Source organism: Ipomoea nil, unplaced genomic scaffold, assembly GCF_001879475.1.
Source record: "Ipomoea nil cultivar Tokyo-kokei standard unplaced genomic scaffold, Asagao_1.1 scaffold0925, whole genome shotgun sequence".
NCBI classification, from domain to species: domain Eukaryota; kingdom Viridiplantae; phylum Streptophyta; class Magnoliopsida; order Solanales; family Convolvulaceae; genus Ipomoea; species Ipomoea nil.
Genome location: NW_017617353.1, coordinates 244,048 through 259,772, shown reverse-complemented (window position 1 = coordinate 259,772; position 15,725 = coordinate 244,048). Strand labels below are relative to the sequence as shown.

The 15,725-nt window shown below is 33.0% G+C and overlaps 1 protein-coding gene across 5 annotated transcripts; it reads right to left on the bottom strand.

The window, feature by feature from the left end:
- Positions 1–5,221: 5,221 nt before the first annotated feature.
- On the bottom strand, positions 5,222–10,630 carry LOC109179494. 5 transcript variants are annotated; one of them, XM_019328997.1, is made up of 7 exons: positions 10,331–10,630; positions 8,937–9,048; positions 8,234–8,337; positions 7,721–7,832; positions 7,418–7,538; positions 5,792–5,817; positions 5,344–5,690 (listed from the first exon to the last, which is right to left on the bottom strand). In XM_019328997.1, exons 1-7 carry the CDS (start codon positions 10,477–10,479, stop codon positions 5,676–5,678), a joined length of 639 nt encoding a protein of 212 aa, XP_019184542.1. In that variant the 5' UTR covers positions 10,480–10,630; the 3' UTR covers positions 5,344–5,675. The 5 variants fall into 5 exon arrangements, with proteins under 5 accessions (XP_019184545.1, XP_019184542.1, XP_019184541.1 ...); XM_019328996.1 differs by having other exon boundaries at positions 5,344–5,647; XM_019329000.1 differs by lacking the exons at positions 5,344–5,690; positions 5,792–5,817 and adding an exon at positions 5,222–5,320.
- Between the last annotated feature and the right edge of the window lie 5,095 nt (positions 10,631–15,725).

The following is a 15,725-nucleotide window of genomic DNA, read 5'->3' as shown; positions in this document are numbered from 1 at the left end:
TTTTGTTGCCTTGCCGAGATATTATTATGTTGATTCAGCCTTGCAACATTTTTCTAGGAATTAATTTTGTTTCCAACTCCTTGTCTCATTGTGCTATGCTGACTTTTCAAAAATTTTACCACTGGAACTTTATTGATTAAAGTAGTAGTAGAATTAGTCAACTTTTGAGGGGTTTTAGAACATGATGGATCGTAGCCTAGTCGGGCTTTATCTCCAGCGGGTTTTTGCATGCTTACCATTTTATCCATTATTTTGGATGAATGCGTAAATGATGCGATTACTTCCCGAAGGTTATGTTCTCTAACCTCTCTAGCTTTGCACTCTTCTTGAAGTCGAACATTTTCGGCTTTCAAGTTACTCATTTCATCTAGAGCATTTTGCAATTTTCGCGATATTTCTTCCTTTTCAAGGATTAACGTATTATTGCGCTCTTTGATTTAAGTATGAGTGGCCATGACATTTTGACAATCTTCCATAAGACTTTGAAATGATTCTTGAGTCTCGAAAGAGGTGTCAACGGAACTAAAAGAACTAGAAGATACCTCTTCGTCGGTTTCGCGCGCCATTAAACATTCCTCATGTTTGGATGTCTTGCCAACTAAGCATAGAAGCGTCGTATCTTCTTGTGATGACTCACTTTCGTCACTGGATGATTCTTCGGATTCGCTTGCTTCTAGCGGATCACTTATCAAAGCTTTTCGTTTATCCTTCTTGAATCTCTTTTCCTTCGACTTGTATTCTTCCTGCGAAGGGTTAGTAGCATTCAAATTTTTGCTTACCTTGGGGTGTGGACATTCGGCCATAAAGTGTCCAGGCTTTCTACAATTGTAACACACATTTGTGTTATCTTCGACTTATTCTTTCCTTGGTCTTCTAAACGAGCTTCCTTGTGGTGAACTCTTGAATTTGTTCTTTCGCATGAACTTTTTGAATTTCCTAACAAATAAGGAAAATTGTTCGTCAGATAAAAAATCATTATTTCCTACTGACATTGATGTAGACGGTTGATCGGCTACCAGTGCGGATGTTCGTTCATCGCGTTCTTCTTCTATTCTTGTCTTCATCTCGAACTCATACGCCTTAAGATCACTAAAGAGTTTATATGTAGATAACGTCCTTAGATCTCTATGATCTCGCATCGCGTTTACTTTCATATCCCAATTAGAAGGTAGTCCACGCAATACTTTGAGTGATATTTCCTTCTGGGAGATGGTTTTGCCAAGATCAATTATTTCACCAAGAATCTTGACTAAGCGAGCTTCCATATCGGTAATACTTTCGTTAGAAAGCATTTTGAAATCTTCGAATCTTTTCATTGTGATGGTTAGCTTGTTGTCCTTTTCTTGTTCGTCGCCATCACCGATGCTTATGAGAGTATCTCATATTTCTTTCGTCGTAGTGCACTTTTGAATCTTTGGGAATATGGTGTCATCGACCGCTTTGAACAAAATATCCTTGGCAATATTGTCCAAGTTATTTCGACATCTATCTTCACTAGTCCACTCCATTTTTGGCTTTGGAACATATTGTGGAGCTGTTGAATCTCGTGTGGTAGCGGTATTAGCTTGCATGATCGAAATAGGACCATTTGTGCTGACTTTCCACATTTCATCATTTAAAGCAGATAAGTGCACCTGCATACGTATTTTTCAATCATCAAATTTATCAAGTGAGAAAAGCAAATTTTGAGCAAGAACTATATCTCTCTTCATTTTAAAGTTTTGAGATCTGCCTAGCAGTCAAGAAATGACTAAATAGACAACTGCTCTGATACCACTTGTTGGTCCCGAATGGGTGGCGAGAAGTCTAGAGAGAGGGGGGGGGGGGGTGAATAGACTTCTCTAACTTTTCAAACTTTTCTTAAGCATACAACACTTTGGTAATTTCAACTCTAAATAACAAGCATAAACAAGTTAAGCAATTTAGAGTGTGCACAGCGGAATATGTAACGGCAAAGTGTTATACTTGATTGTGCGGTGCTCAAAGAGAGATTCTATACATGCAACACGTTAGAAACACTTGATATAGATTAAGGATGATGTATGTAACATTTCGCTTGCATGCAAACGTGGGAACTATCAAACCCAGACAGATAAAGATACGCGATAAATCGTAACGGGTTAGTTCACAGTTGATATAAGCATGCACGAAATTAAATGAGCAGTAAGTAAATAGAGAGAGAGATTTATAGTGGTTCGGAGATGGTGTAATTCTCCTACTCCACTCTTCACCTTTCACTCCAAGGAGGAAATTCACTATTCTTCGATCACCCAGATACAATAGTGAATTATTGCCCGCCGACACTATTCCGAGTGCTTCGCACTAAGCTACACTCCACCAAGGTTTTTCGCAAGCTCCTCTTGTTACTCCGCCTTCCCGAGTACTTCGCACCAAGCTGTACTCCTACACCACGAGAAATACGCACAAAGCTACGCTCTCACAGGGTTTTCACAAGCTCCTCTTGTTACTCTTCCCTTTACAACCGAGTGTTACTCACAAAGCTACACTCAAACTGGGTTTTTCACTCTCTCTAGTTACTCTACCCCTTTTCTACACTCAGTAGAAGTGTTTACAATGAAATACAATGATTTCTCTCTCAGACTTGAATTTTTCTAATGAAGATCTATTCCCCTTTACTGGCTAAAAATATTGGTTGCTTTTTTCTTTTTGTTAGCCGTGGGTGCTTGCTCATTCGTTGTGTTATCTGCACCGTTGCTTGTCTTCAAGTATGCTTGGACAATTTATAGCAGAAGATAGCTATTTGTCCGTTGATCAACTTTCGATCTCGATCGTTCATTTTGAATTGTAGTTGATCAAATAATTGTGTCAACTTGATCTGCAAAGTCATTTCGCCGTCTGTCAGAAGATTTGAATAATCTTGTCGTTGTTCTTCATTAATCTGACAAAACTTTTCTTGGAATGTGTAGCCTCCAAATTTGAATTAATCTCAGGCTTGACTTTGGTTGCATTATTGATCTGTCAAGTTGATCAAATAATTCATCTGCTGATTCTTGCTTGAGTAATTCATCTGCTTCATCTGCTGATTCTTGCTTGAGTAATAAAAGATTTCCTTCGGTGTACTCCTTCAGTCTAACAAGATTTCCTTCGGTGTACTCCTTCAGTCTAACAATTGTATCATGATGGTGTCATATCCCAATTTTATATTATGTCTAACTTGTATCGTGTACTTGTTATCATGTCTTCATAAAAATTGCTTTAAGTGAGAATCAAACTATGTATCACTTAGTTACTTTATAAGGTTCTTTCCAACTCGACTAGTTAACCTTTTGATACATGTTGTGGCTTAAAATCCTTTTGTCTCTTCTCTCCATATGGGTTCCATAACCCTTTTAAAACATATCACGTTGTGACGTCATCAACCGATAACAAAGATATCATGTCTAAAAACTTTGACAAAAATGCTCTCAATGGGAATTAAACCATAGATAATTAGGTATCAAGTATACTTCAACAAGTCTTCTTCCATCTCATCCATCTCAACCTTTAATGATTTTAATGCTTCATAAATGTGTTAAGATGTGATCCCGCTTACATTTATTCTTCCATCAACAAGGCTTTCACGTAGGCTTCATGGCAGGGGTGCACCATACTTTGTGAACCAGAACTGACTCAAATAAAATAAAATTGGGGTCTACAAAATACATTTGGCTCATCGAAACTTATACAATATATTCCTAACAGAAATGAATGGAAGAGATGAAGGAAGCCTTACTCAGATGTTGTCTCTTGCTAGCTTAACTCTCAGGAGAAGAAAAGTAAAGGAGAAATGAAATGAGGAGGAATTGGGAGGCAAGTCTAATGGAATAGTGCATATTTATACCTAGGGCACAAAGCCCTAGGTCTTGCATCAGGTGAAGGAAACTGTTCACAAGGGCATTTTAGGAAATTTGGGATTTTGAACTTGGGTTATAATTTTGGGTCAAAAGTTGGGTTAAATTCATATTAAAATACAATATAAAAGGTATAGAAATAAGATAGGTTTATTTTGAAAATCAAGTTTTGAAGGAAACTTAGCTATCAGGTTCACAAGTTCCTCTCATTTTTTTTTTTTTTTTTTTGGGTTGACTATTATATAAAAGAATATTTTTTTTCAAAATGGGTCTTGAAAACTAAGGTATATAAGTAGACTCTTGTATTTAATTATTCACTATAAGGGTTCTTGAATAAATACTTTATTTATAATAGACACTAGTCAAGTTATGAAAATATTGGGAAAAGATTTTGACTAGTTTTTTTTTTATATATATAATAGGCTTAATTTGGAAGAATTTTTTTTTTTTTTTTTTTTTTTTTTGTTACAAGTTTCACATATTTGAGTGTTTATTGTCCAATGGAACTGTAGTTATATCAGAATGGTACTATAGTTGTGTTGTAATGAAATTACAGTGTATATAAAATGAAATTGAATAACAATTTCACATATTTGAGTGTATATGGTCCAATGTAACCGTAGTTGAATTAGAATTATAATTTAGTGGTGTTGTAATAAAACTACAGTGTGTACAAAATGAAATTCAATAACATGTCTCAATGTAATAAGACTATTGTATGTATAATGTCGAATGAAACTGTAGTGGGAACAAAATGAAATTACAATTGTGCTGAAATAAAACTACAATGTATATAAAATGAAACTGAATATGTTATACAAACAAAGCATATGTTATACAAACAAAGCATATGTTATACAAGCAAAGCCAATTACACAAAACGGGTGCTGTTTCTTGTCATTAAAAGAAACGGCACCATTTTTGAACCATGGTCCACGGTATAATTTGCTACAATTATTATTACATGGACCATGGTCCACACATTTGTGTGAACCATTAATAAAAAGTACATTTTTAATATACTAAAAGTAATTATTTGTATACATAAAAGTACAATATTTGAAAGTATATGATTTTTTATATATTACTCCATCTATCCCATTTTATCTATAATACTTACTATTTATTGATCAAACCAACTATTTCTTCTATGTTTATTTTCTTTAATATCTTGTACTTATTTTTAATTTGATTTTTTGTATTTAATAGTACTTTTAGTATAATTTCTAAATATATAAATTTTATATACTATTACTAAATTTAATATTATGAAATATTGAATTAAAAATAACTTTAGTCAAGCCTCTTTAACCGAACCAGGCACATAAAATAGGACGAATGGAATATCAAATAATGTACATTTAGTACATAAATAATGTACTTTTAATATATTAAAAATATATCTTGCATAGTCCACACAATTATTTGCCAGGTCAAACTAGGCCAGCTCAAACGTGCTCATTTGACACCTGTAGAGGGAAAGCAACGAATCTCATCAACAATTATTTTGGGAAGAATTATATTCAACTCCTTCTTACACTTGTGGAGAGCCTATCACACTTGTGTTAAAAAGGACAAAAAACTACCAGTTTCAAGCACAGTAATTATACAAACATTTTCAAGCACAGTAATTGAAAAAACATTTCAAGCATAGCACTTGATCTTAGGCAAAGTCACTTTCCCTACACCAATTATAACACAGTAAGTTGCACCAATCCAGAACCAAACCCCTAACTCTGAACTTCTTTTACTTATCGGCAATCTAAGGCGGTCCACATTGTTGCTACTCTCAATAACTATTTCATGAATTTTGTCCATATGGAATCAGACAACACTCCGCTGGAAACAAAGGCAGGACAAGCAAAATTCAAGACCTTAAAATGTCACATATAACTGAAAGAGGAAAAGATCAAGTGGGTTGAGGAAGCTGCATAGTATACCTGATCCTGCAAGGCTAATGAAATGCCTGAAGAAATTTTTTTTAAAAAATGCAAGAAAAATCATTAGAAAATATGACTAGAATTTACATGTTGCAGTATAACATTCAACAGGCCAGGTTCTAATAGTCAATAAAAAGAAGCTTTGTCCAACAAACTGATATCATATCCCAAAAATAGAAGAACAAGAGATGAGAGAGAAGGAATCCTATATTCGGTGTTCAAACAGTCAAATACCCATCCAAGGGTTCTTAAGCAATATTAGTAACTCACCAACTGTTATTCTTAATAGTCTGTGAGTGCCATCCAGTGAAGCAAAATTATATTATGAGCTTGGGCTCACCTTGAAAGGTGAGAGACACACTGATGTAGTCGGTAACATTACAACAAATTCACCAAATCATAGGACCAGATTCATCAAAGTCGTATGCCAAATTCATCATAATTCAACGCCATAAATTGAGATCAATATGACTGGATTTTGATGAATGTAGCTTAGAACAATCATGTGATGAATCTGACTTGGGCCGTATGAAGCTGGTTTAGAGGTGGCAAATCCCTTGCTAACATCAGCACAGGGCTCCGCTCACCCACCAAGGTGACCCCAGCTCATAGTACACCAACTGATCAAGTACCTTTCAAATATTGACACTATAAGACAATATTTTTTTTAAAAAAAAAAATTGATTTCAACCATTGACCTTCTATTTATGAAAATCAATGGAAAAAAATGCTAGCTTCATTGGTACATTGTTGATGTGGGCTTCTACCATGACATAGACATCAGATTTCTTGTATATGAAACTGTCACTATCTTAGGATTCATATTTACACAGAATTTCCTTTGGTATTCATCAGCACAAGGATCAGCTCACTCACTTTGCTAGGTGACCCCAGCTCATAATACACCAACTGATCAAGTACCTTACAACTATTGACACTACAAGACAATATCTAAAAAAAAAAAATGATTTCAACCATTGACCTTCTATTTATGAAAATCTAGGAAAAAATGCTAGCTTCATTGGTACATTGTTGATGTGCTTCTACCATGACATATACATCAGATTTCTAGTATATTGAACTGTCTCTATCTTAGGATTCACATTTACACACAATTTCCTTTGGTATTCATCTCAGCACATTGTACAGGTTTCTTCCCAACATTAATCAATAAGGTTCTACTAATATTTCGCAGCAGCCTCCATCAGTTTACCACCACATTTCGGTAGGCTATCAAACTGAACTACAGATTGGTTTCTTCCTTGCACCTGGATTATAATTTATCAATCTTCTCTTTAACATGAGTTACCTTCCAGCTCATTAGTTAGTAGGGTAGCAGTAAAAATAGTTTTAAATGAAACTGTCCTCTTGGTTTAAAGCATCCACAGTCCACAGATAATTCAATAGATGAGTCAAAGTATTGTGCCCAAGAAATACATTGCAGTCAACCACTTTTGTAAGTCGACTTACAATACACATGCATATTCCATCCGCCTTGAACCACTATTTTTGGTTAAAATATTCCATCCACTTTGATTTGACTAAGGGTAAATATCTCTATTTGAAGAGTTAGGAAAAACAAATTGTCAAAACAGAATAGAAGTGCATGAACATCTGTTACATTACCTGAGCCTTGAGGATCCTGACTACTACTTGCATTGTCAGGCTGCAGAGAATTGGCCATGGGATTTTGTGATTTTGTCTCCATAGACAACATCTTCAAAGATATTTTGCGCAGATAATCAGACTGCAATGAAATTAGGTTGAGAAGGAAAAGGTCACTAAGGCCATACAAGCATAGATCAGCCAAAGCACATTCTGATAGTAAAAACAGAAACGTTAACAAATGGCATAATTATCATACACAATTTTGCATATACTTAAAAAAAACATTGGAGAAATAATGATAATTGCACATTACATTCACACCTGACTTAAAGCAGCAGAATAAATCTTTTCCTCAAACCTCACTGCAATTTTTCGAATCTCATGAAGCCCTTCTGGTCCTGAGAAGGGAAGATGCCTCTTTAAAGTTTCCATTCTATAGCCATCAGAGTAAATATAAATATCCGTCAGTGTAATAAAGATGGAAATAATATCCTACCTACAAGAAAAGCATTTCAAAGCCATCACCAAAGACCAATATCCAATATCCAACTTATACCTTTTCTATGCTTATCAATATCATTATAAGTGCAGTGGTGATATAATAGCACCTTTTCCGACACTACGAATAAGATTGACAAAAAATCACCAGAATCACTATAAATGTAAAAGAATTCCAGAAGGTATACACGGCATTCACAGCAAAGTTTGAACTTTAGCATTCAATTTGCAAACCAAAACCAACAAGCTCCAAAAACATATTCAAAAGTTTCAATTTCTGAAGATACTACATGTGTGTGATGTGTGGGAAAGGTAGAGAAGTATCAGAAAAATTACATCTTGTTGATGATCCTTTGTCGAGATTCAGGTTGAAGCTGAGACCGCCAATCTCCACGCTCCATAGACAACATCTTTAAAGATATCTTCATTAGATAATCTGACTGCAACAAGCATTTAGTTGAGAGAAAAAAAAAATCTTATTACATGTATAGATCATCAAGATACATGATGAAATGTACAAAAGTCGTTCACACACATTAACATATTTTTGTGTATTTCAATAAATTTCAAAATTAGAATAAATAAATAAATAAGGCAATGGTAACATGTATAAGTACATGATTTAAAAACAATTAGCTAAGAGCTTGAACTCGATAAACAAAACTACATTATCAGTTAACATGACGTAATAAGAAATAAAATAAAATATATAATTATAAAAATAATTAAATATGATACATATAATAATCTAACATAAAACATATACTTCATACTAATTAGAATTAAAAGGGCAAAAATAGAAATTATGCATGGGAATCTTACAAGACCTAAGAGATGTAAGGGAATCACATTCCCTTCAAATCCAATGTGGAGGGAATGTTATAATCCCTTGGAAAAGCAAGATAACTTGAACCAAACATGGGAATGTGACATTCCAAATCTCACATTCCCTTGGTTATGTTATATAACTTGAACCAAACACCCCCTTATAGTAATTAACATATTGGAGAAATAGTAGAAACATGCATCATATACACACCGGACTTGTAGCAGCAATGTAAACCTTTTCCTCAAACTTCATTGCAATTTTCCTAAGTTCCTGAAGCCCTTCTTCTCCAGAGTGTGGAAGATGCCTCTTTAAAGTCTCCATTCTATAGCCATAATAAACATTCATTTAAATCAGCGTAGAAAATAGAGCAATGCCACCCAATCTTACCAGAGAATATGTTTCAAAGCCATCATTAAGACAGTAATATTGCCCAAAAAAACAAAAATTACTGCTAAATGTGGGGTATGCATCTTCTCATCAAAGCTGATATCAATAAAACTAACCTAAAGGTGTTCCTGGTGAAATATAAGATTATTCTTTGTGGTGGGAATATTTCAGATCTACCCAAAAAAAATTCAAAGTGCTGTTAGTGTTATATTCAATACTACTATTTCTGGTGCTAGAAGATTGCAAGTTTTAATAAAATAAATTGTGCACCCTTTTCTACCTTCGGGGATAATTATCACATTATCACATGCTCTGACTCACGAAAAATGGTGATTTATAGAATGGATGTTCATCATGACTGTGATAAATGCTCACCACTGAAAAATTAATTGCCTTTGGGAGTAAATGGACATTCTTTAAAATGTAACTTTACATCCCAACAAGTGAGGCACACATAGCTATGTGAGCAGGAAGTGCATAAATACCAATGCCTTAGACATGTATTTCAACAAAAGAAGGCTGTATAATTTTATTACTACAGTCTACAGGATATGCCTAATGCATATATAGTTAAATACTTTCCAATAACAACTTGAAAAATAAAAGGCATGAAAACATGAATATTGCTAAATAGCAACCATATATTTTCCAGGTATGTCAATGATTAGATATCTATGCCCAATACTTGAACACACATTGTGATATTCAAGAGTAAAGATCAGGATAGCAAAAACTAAAAAAAGGATGAATATAAATATTTAAATTATGTAAATTTCACAAAGTCCAAGCACAAAAGAAATTCAAATTGGATGTATGATAAAGCTAAAAGAAATGCAATTATGATCTTAATTAACAATAATTAAAAATTACTAAGGACAAGAATGCATATTGCTTGATTGAATAAATAACCCCCGAAATGTTGTCATACGGCTAGTTAGTTTCACACATGACTTATCAATCACTGTAGACCATGAAAGACATAGAATCAAGAGTAACAGTAATATAAAGTTAGATCGTTTTGAAACGGTTTCAATAAGGCATAGAATATAAATCAGCATAAAAACATTATGCATTCTCAGCAAAGAAGACTTGGAAACTGGAGTCCAAATCGGAAGCCAGTATCATCACGCTCACGGAACACAATTGAAAATTGAAAATTATGAGCAGATATTACTAGGTAAGAAGAAAAAAAGATGAAGACGTGTGAGAAACACTACATCTTGTTCACGATCCTTTCACGGGAATCAGTTTGAAGCTGAGTTCGCCAGTCCTCTGTCTCCGCAGCTCCGTTGGCATCCGCCGCTGCAGCGGCTACAACGGCACCGCCGCGCTGTGCCTGGGCTGCCATCCAATAATCCGCATCCATGAAATCAAATTTGTGATATACTTCCGGTCAACGAGAACAATTCCTACAAATTGAAAGAAAGAGAGTAGAGTGAAGAAATCTAGAGAGAGCAGAAAGAAGAAGCTAAAATGGAGAATTTATCATTATCCAGTCAATAAAAATATTATCCTGCCAAAGGAAAATGCTAATACGCAATTGCTAGTCACAAATAGTCACCTTCTAACTGTGAGTATTATTATTATTTTATGTTTATAACATATGGTTAGTTTTATATGGTTAGAATAAGTCTTCTTATATCCTGTTACATAGGAGTAGTTAGAGATAGACTCAAATATACTCTCCTGTAATCTTATCGTTCTGTATTGAATTGAGTTTTGAATTCTTTTCCAACCAAGTAGTTTGTGGTCCACTGGTATTGGGTTGCTTCCCTAAATGAGAAGTAAAAGGATTAAACCTCACTTGAGGCAAGTAAGATTATTTTATAACAAAACTAGTATTTTCACCCGTGCGATGCACGGAATGGAATTGTTGTAATATATTAAGAATATTTAAATCGATATATAATTATTTAAGAGTTAATTTCACCCGAGGTCGTTTATCTTTCCTGACAATTCCAAATGTAATCATAGACTATAGTTATTAATTATTACAATTTATTCTATGTTACAACTCTTACGTTAAAGAAAATAGATTGGACGGGAAGTTAAAATTTCAGGATTTTGATTTTATATATACTATAGATTGTATTACACTATTTTATAATATTAGAATAGAATTTTAACGCAGAATTATTGTACGAATTGAAAAGTAGAAATCAATATATTTTATAGGAAGAGAGATCTTTTAGGAATTGGGCGGGAAGTTAAAATTTCAGGATTTTGTTTTTATATGTAGTATAGATTGTATTACCCTATTTTATAATATTAGAATAGAATTTTAACGCATAATTATTGTACGAATAGAAAAGTAGAAATCAATATATTTTATAGGAAGAGAGATTTTTTAGGAATTGGACGGGAAGTTAAAATTTCAGGATTTTGTTTTTATATATAGTATAAATTGTATTACACTATTTTATAATATTAGAATAGAATTTTAACGCAGAATTACTGTACGAATGGGAAAGTAGAAATCAATATATTTTATTAGGAAGAGAGATTTTTTAAGAATTGGGCGGGAAGTTAAAATTTCAGGATTTTATTTTTATATATAGTATAAATTGTATTACACTATTTTATAATATTATAATAGAATTTTAACGCAGAATTATTGTACGAATGGGAAAGTAGAAATCAATATATTTTATTAGAAAGAGAGAATTTTTAGGAATTGGGCGGAAAGTTAAAATTTCAGGATTTTGTTATTATATATAGTATAGATTAGATGTGCAAAGGGAATTGTATTACATTATTTTATAATTTTAGAATAGAATTTTTATATTGTACGAATGAGAAAGTAGAAATCAATATATTTTATTGGGAAGAGAGATTTTTTAGGAATTGGGCGGGAAGTTAAAATTTCAGGATTTTGTTATTATATATAGTATAGATTAGATGTGCAAAGGGAATTGTATTACATTATTTTATAATTTTAGAATAGATTTTTTATCCAAAATTATTGTACGAATGGGAAATTTGAAATCAATATATTTTATTGGGAAGAGAGATTTTTTAGGAATTGGGCGGAAGTTAAAATTTCATGATTTTGTTTTTATATATAGTATAGATTGTATTACACTATTTTATAATATTAGAATAGAATTTTAACGCAGAATTATTGTACGAATGGGAAAGTAGAAATCAATATAGTTTATTAGAAAGAGAGAATTTTTAGGAATTGGGCGGAAAGTTAAAATTTCAGGATTTTGTTATTATATATAGTATAGATTAGATATAGATTAGATGTGCAAAGGGAATTGTATTACATTATTTTATAATTTTAGAATAGAATTTTTAACTATAACTAGTATTTTCACCCGTGCGATGCACGGAATGGAATTGTTGTAATATATTAAGAATATTTAAATTGATATATAATTACTTAAGAGTTAATTTCACCAGAGGTCATTTATCTTTTCTGACAATTTCAAATTTAATCATAGACTATAGTTATTAATTATTACGATTTATTCTATGTTACAACTCTTACGTTAATATTCTTACTATTATTATTAACACTTAATTACTTTTAGATATTATTATTACCACTTATATTATTATTATTATTATTACTAGTAATTCACCCGCGCGATGCACGGAAAAAATTATGTTATTATAAATATAAATAAAAAATAAAAAAATTAAAATATTTTAAATTATTTAATATAATAATATTTTTGAGCTTCCATTGGTCAAGTATTTATTATTTTTATATAATACAAAATTACAATTAAAATTATAATTTTATATGGTTAATATAATCTCTAATTATGTGCATATTCAAATAAAAGAGAATTTACATAATTACATTGATTTATTATTAATTGTATTTCATCTATATTATAATTTTCACAATACGAATAATAACTAAGATAGTTACATTTGGAAAGCAAATTTCAAATCTTGTATGTGTAAATTTAAACTCTAATTGAACACATTTTTTATATGATTATATAATATATAGCTATTTTATTTTTCAAAAGTATATTTTTTTATATGATTATATAATATATAGCTATTTTATTTTTTAAATGTTGTGTGTGTTTTTTTCTTTTTTTTTTTCTTTTTTTTTTCTTTTTTATAATAAAGAATGTTGTGGCATTAATTGTAACATTAATTATTTCCCAAACCATATAGCTTTATTATATAAAGGATTATATTATTATTATTATTAGTTTCTTTTCAAGTACTGTTAGTATATAATGGTCGTGAGGCACAATAATAATATAACCATAATTAAATATTCTTGTATTGTATTCCGGATTTAATGCCATTTTTGGTCCTAGACTTATTGAAGCATTGACACTTTTCATCCTCCATAATAAAAATTGCCACTTAGTAGACACTGTTATTGGTCGTTGGACAGTTTTGATCCTCCGTCAATGAAGCTGTTTGTTGACCTTGAATTAGATGGGCTTTTCTGTCTTTTTATGTCTTATTCTTCTAATCTTGTTTAGACCAGCGCTGCTGTGACTCCTGTGAGGCGAGATGGCGAGACTTGGCGGCTAAGTAGTAACCGTCGGTAGTGAGTAGCAGCGAGGTTCTTCTTCGGCGAGCATACGGGGCAGTAACGCCTTCCAGCGACGGACCAGTAAGGCAGATCTGACGGTGCAGCAACAGATCCGGCGAGGTTGGGGCCTTCACCGGTGGTTTTTGGTTCCGGCGAAGCAGAGAGGGCAGCAGGTCGGCGAACCCTCCTATGGTAAATAGCAGTTGTAGTTGTAGATGGCGTGATGTAGAATTTGCACCTGTAAGTCCTCCCTTCCATATTGACCACAAATATCCTTCCCATCTCTCTCTCTCTCTCTCTCTCTCTCTCTCTCTCTGACCACAACTACTTGGTGCACAACCTCAAAAACTCTATTATTCTACCTGAAATTCATTGAAGTTTCAAGCTGAAAATGTGGAATCCGCCGCTCCCTAAAAATCGCATTGTCTGAGGTGTTGGGATGGCCGGTGATGACTTCCTGGCTGCTGTAGCTTCACTCCCCAACCCGGATGATAAAATTCGGAGCACCAGCTTTGAGGTTCAAGGAGGTGGTAACACTGACAATGCTTTGATAAAACCCGGATGATAAAATTCGTCTTGGTCTTAATCCAAGGATCATATCTAAGGTTGTTGATGACTCGCATGACGAAAGAATACTTGATGAGCTTGAAAGGGATGGTGTTGATACATCTTTTATGGTGGTGTCCAAAGGAGGAAACTCACCATTCACATATGTCATTGTTGACAACCAAAAAAAAAAAAAAAAAAAAAAAAAAAAAACTCGCACGTGCATTTTCACTCCAGGATATCCACCCATGATATCTGAGGGTCTACATACCCAAATCAAAATTGTCTTCAGCGCTTGGAGTAAATATTGTCTACTTAGATGGAAGGCTGCATGAGACTGCTTTGATTATAGTGCAGGAGGCAAAGAGTAGGGGCATACCTATTATAGTTGATGTAGAAAGGTTAAGGGAGGGGTTGGGTGATATTCCTGACTTTGCTAGTTATGTTGTATGCTCGACAAAATTTCCACAGGCATGGACTAACACCCTTTCTATTCCAACTGCACTTGTTTCTATTATCTTGAGATTGATGTCAAATGTAAAATTCGTGATTGTTAGTTGGGTGAAGATGGTTTCTTAATGTTAGAAAGGACTGAAGCGGATAACCTCAGTTTGAAGAAATGGATGTAGCAGTGACCAATGGATGGAGAAATACAAGGATTAGAACATAAAAAGACAGAAAAATCCTTCTAATTCACGGTCAACAAACGACGTCATTGACGGAGGATCAACACTGTCCAACGACCAATAACAGTGGTTACTAAGTGGCAATTTTTATTATGGAGGATGAAAACTGTCAATGCCCCAATAAGTCTAGGACCAAAAATGGCATTAACTCTTGTGTATTCCGTGAGTCACAATAATAATATAACAATAATTAAATATTGTTCAATTCTATATTCTTCTAGGATTTCTATTACCATCATTAATTATTCCTAAATTTACCATAATTAAATAATTTGACCAATTATAAAGAAAGATTATTAAATAATGCACGGGACAATTGTTTAATTAAAAATTTTAAAAATTCATTAATAAAACATAGGGTTCTCATAGTTTTTTCTTAGAAACTCTTTAATAAAGTATTTTTTTTTAGAAATTGGTGGGCCAAACCGCCTACGGCAGTTTGCGGTGGATAGATCTCGAAAAAATACGCGATTTCAAAAAAACATTTGTCTAAAACGGACAACGGAGTCAAAAGTTATGCCTTGCCGAACTTTTGACACTTTACAACTTAGTGTCAAAAGTCAAAAGTTATTAGGAGGAGATATTTTTTAGGAATTGGGCGGGAAGTTGAAATTTCAGGATTTTGTTTTTATATATAGTATAGATTGTATTACAGTATTTTATAATAATATGAGAATAGAATTTTTAACGCAGAATTATTGTACGAATGGGAAAGTAGAAATCAATATATTTTATTAGGAGGAGAGATTTTTTAGGAATTGGGCGGGAAGTTAAAATTTCAGGATTTTGTTTTTATATATAGTATAGATTATATTACAGTATTTTATAATAATATAAGAATAGAATTTTAACGCAGAATTATTGTAC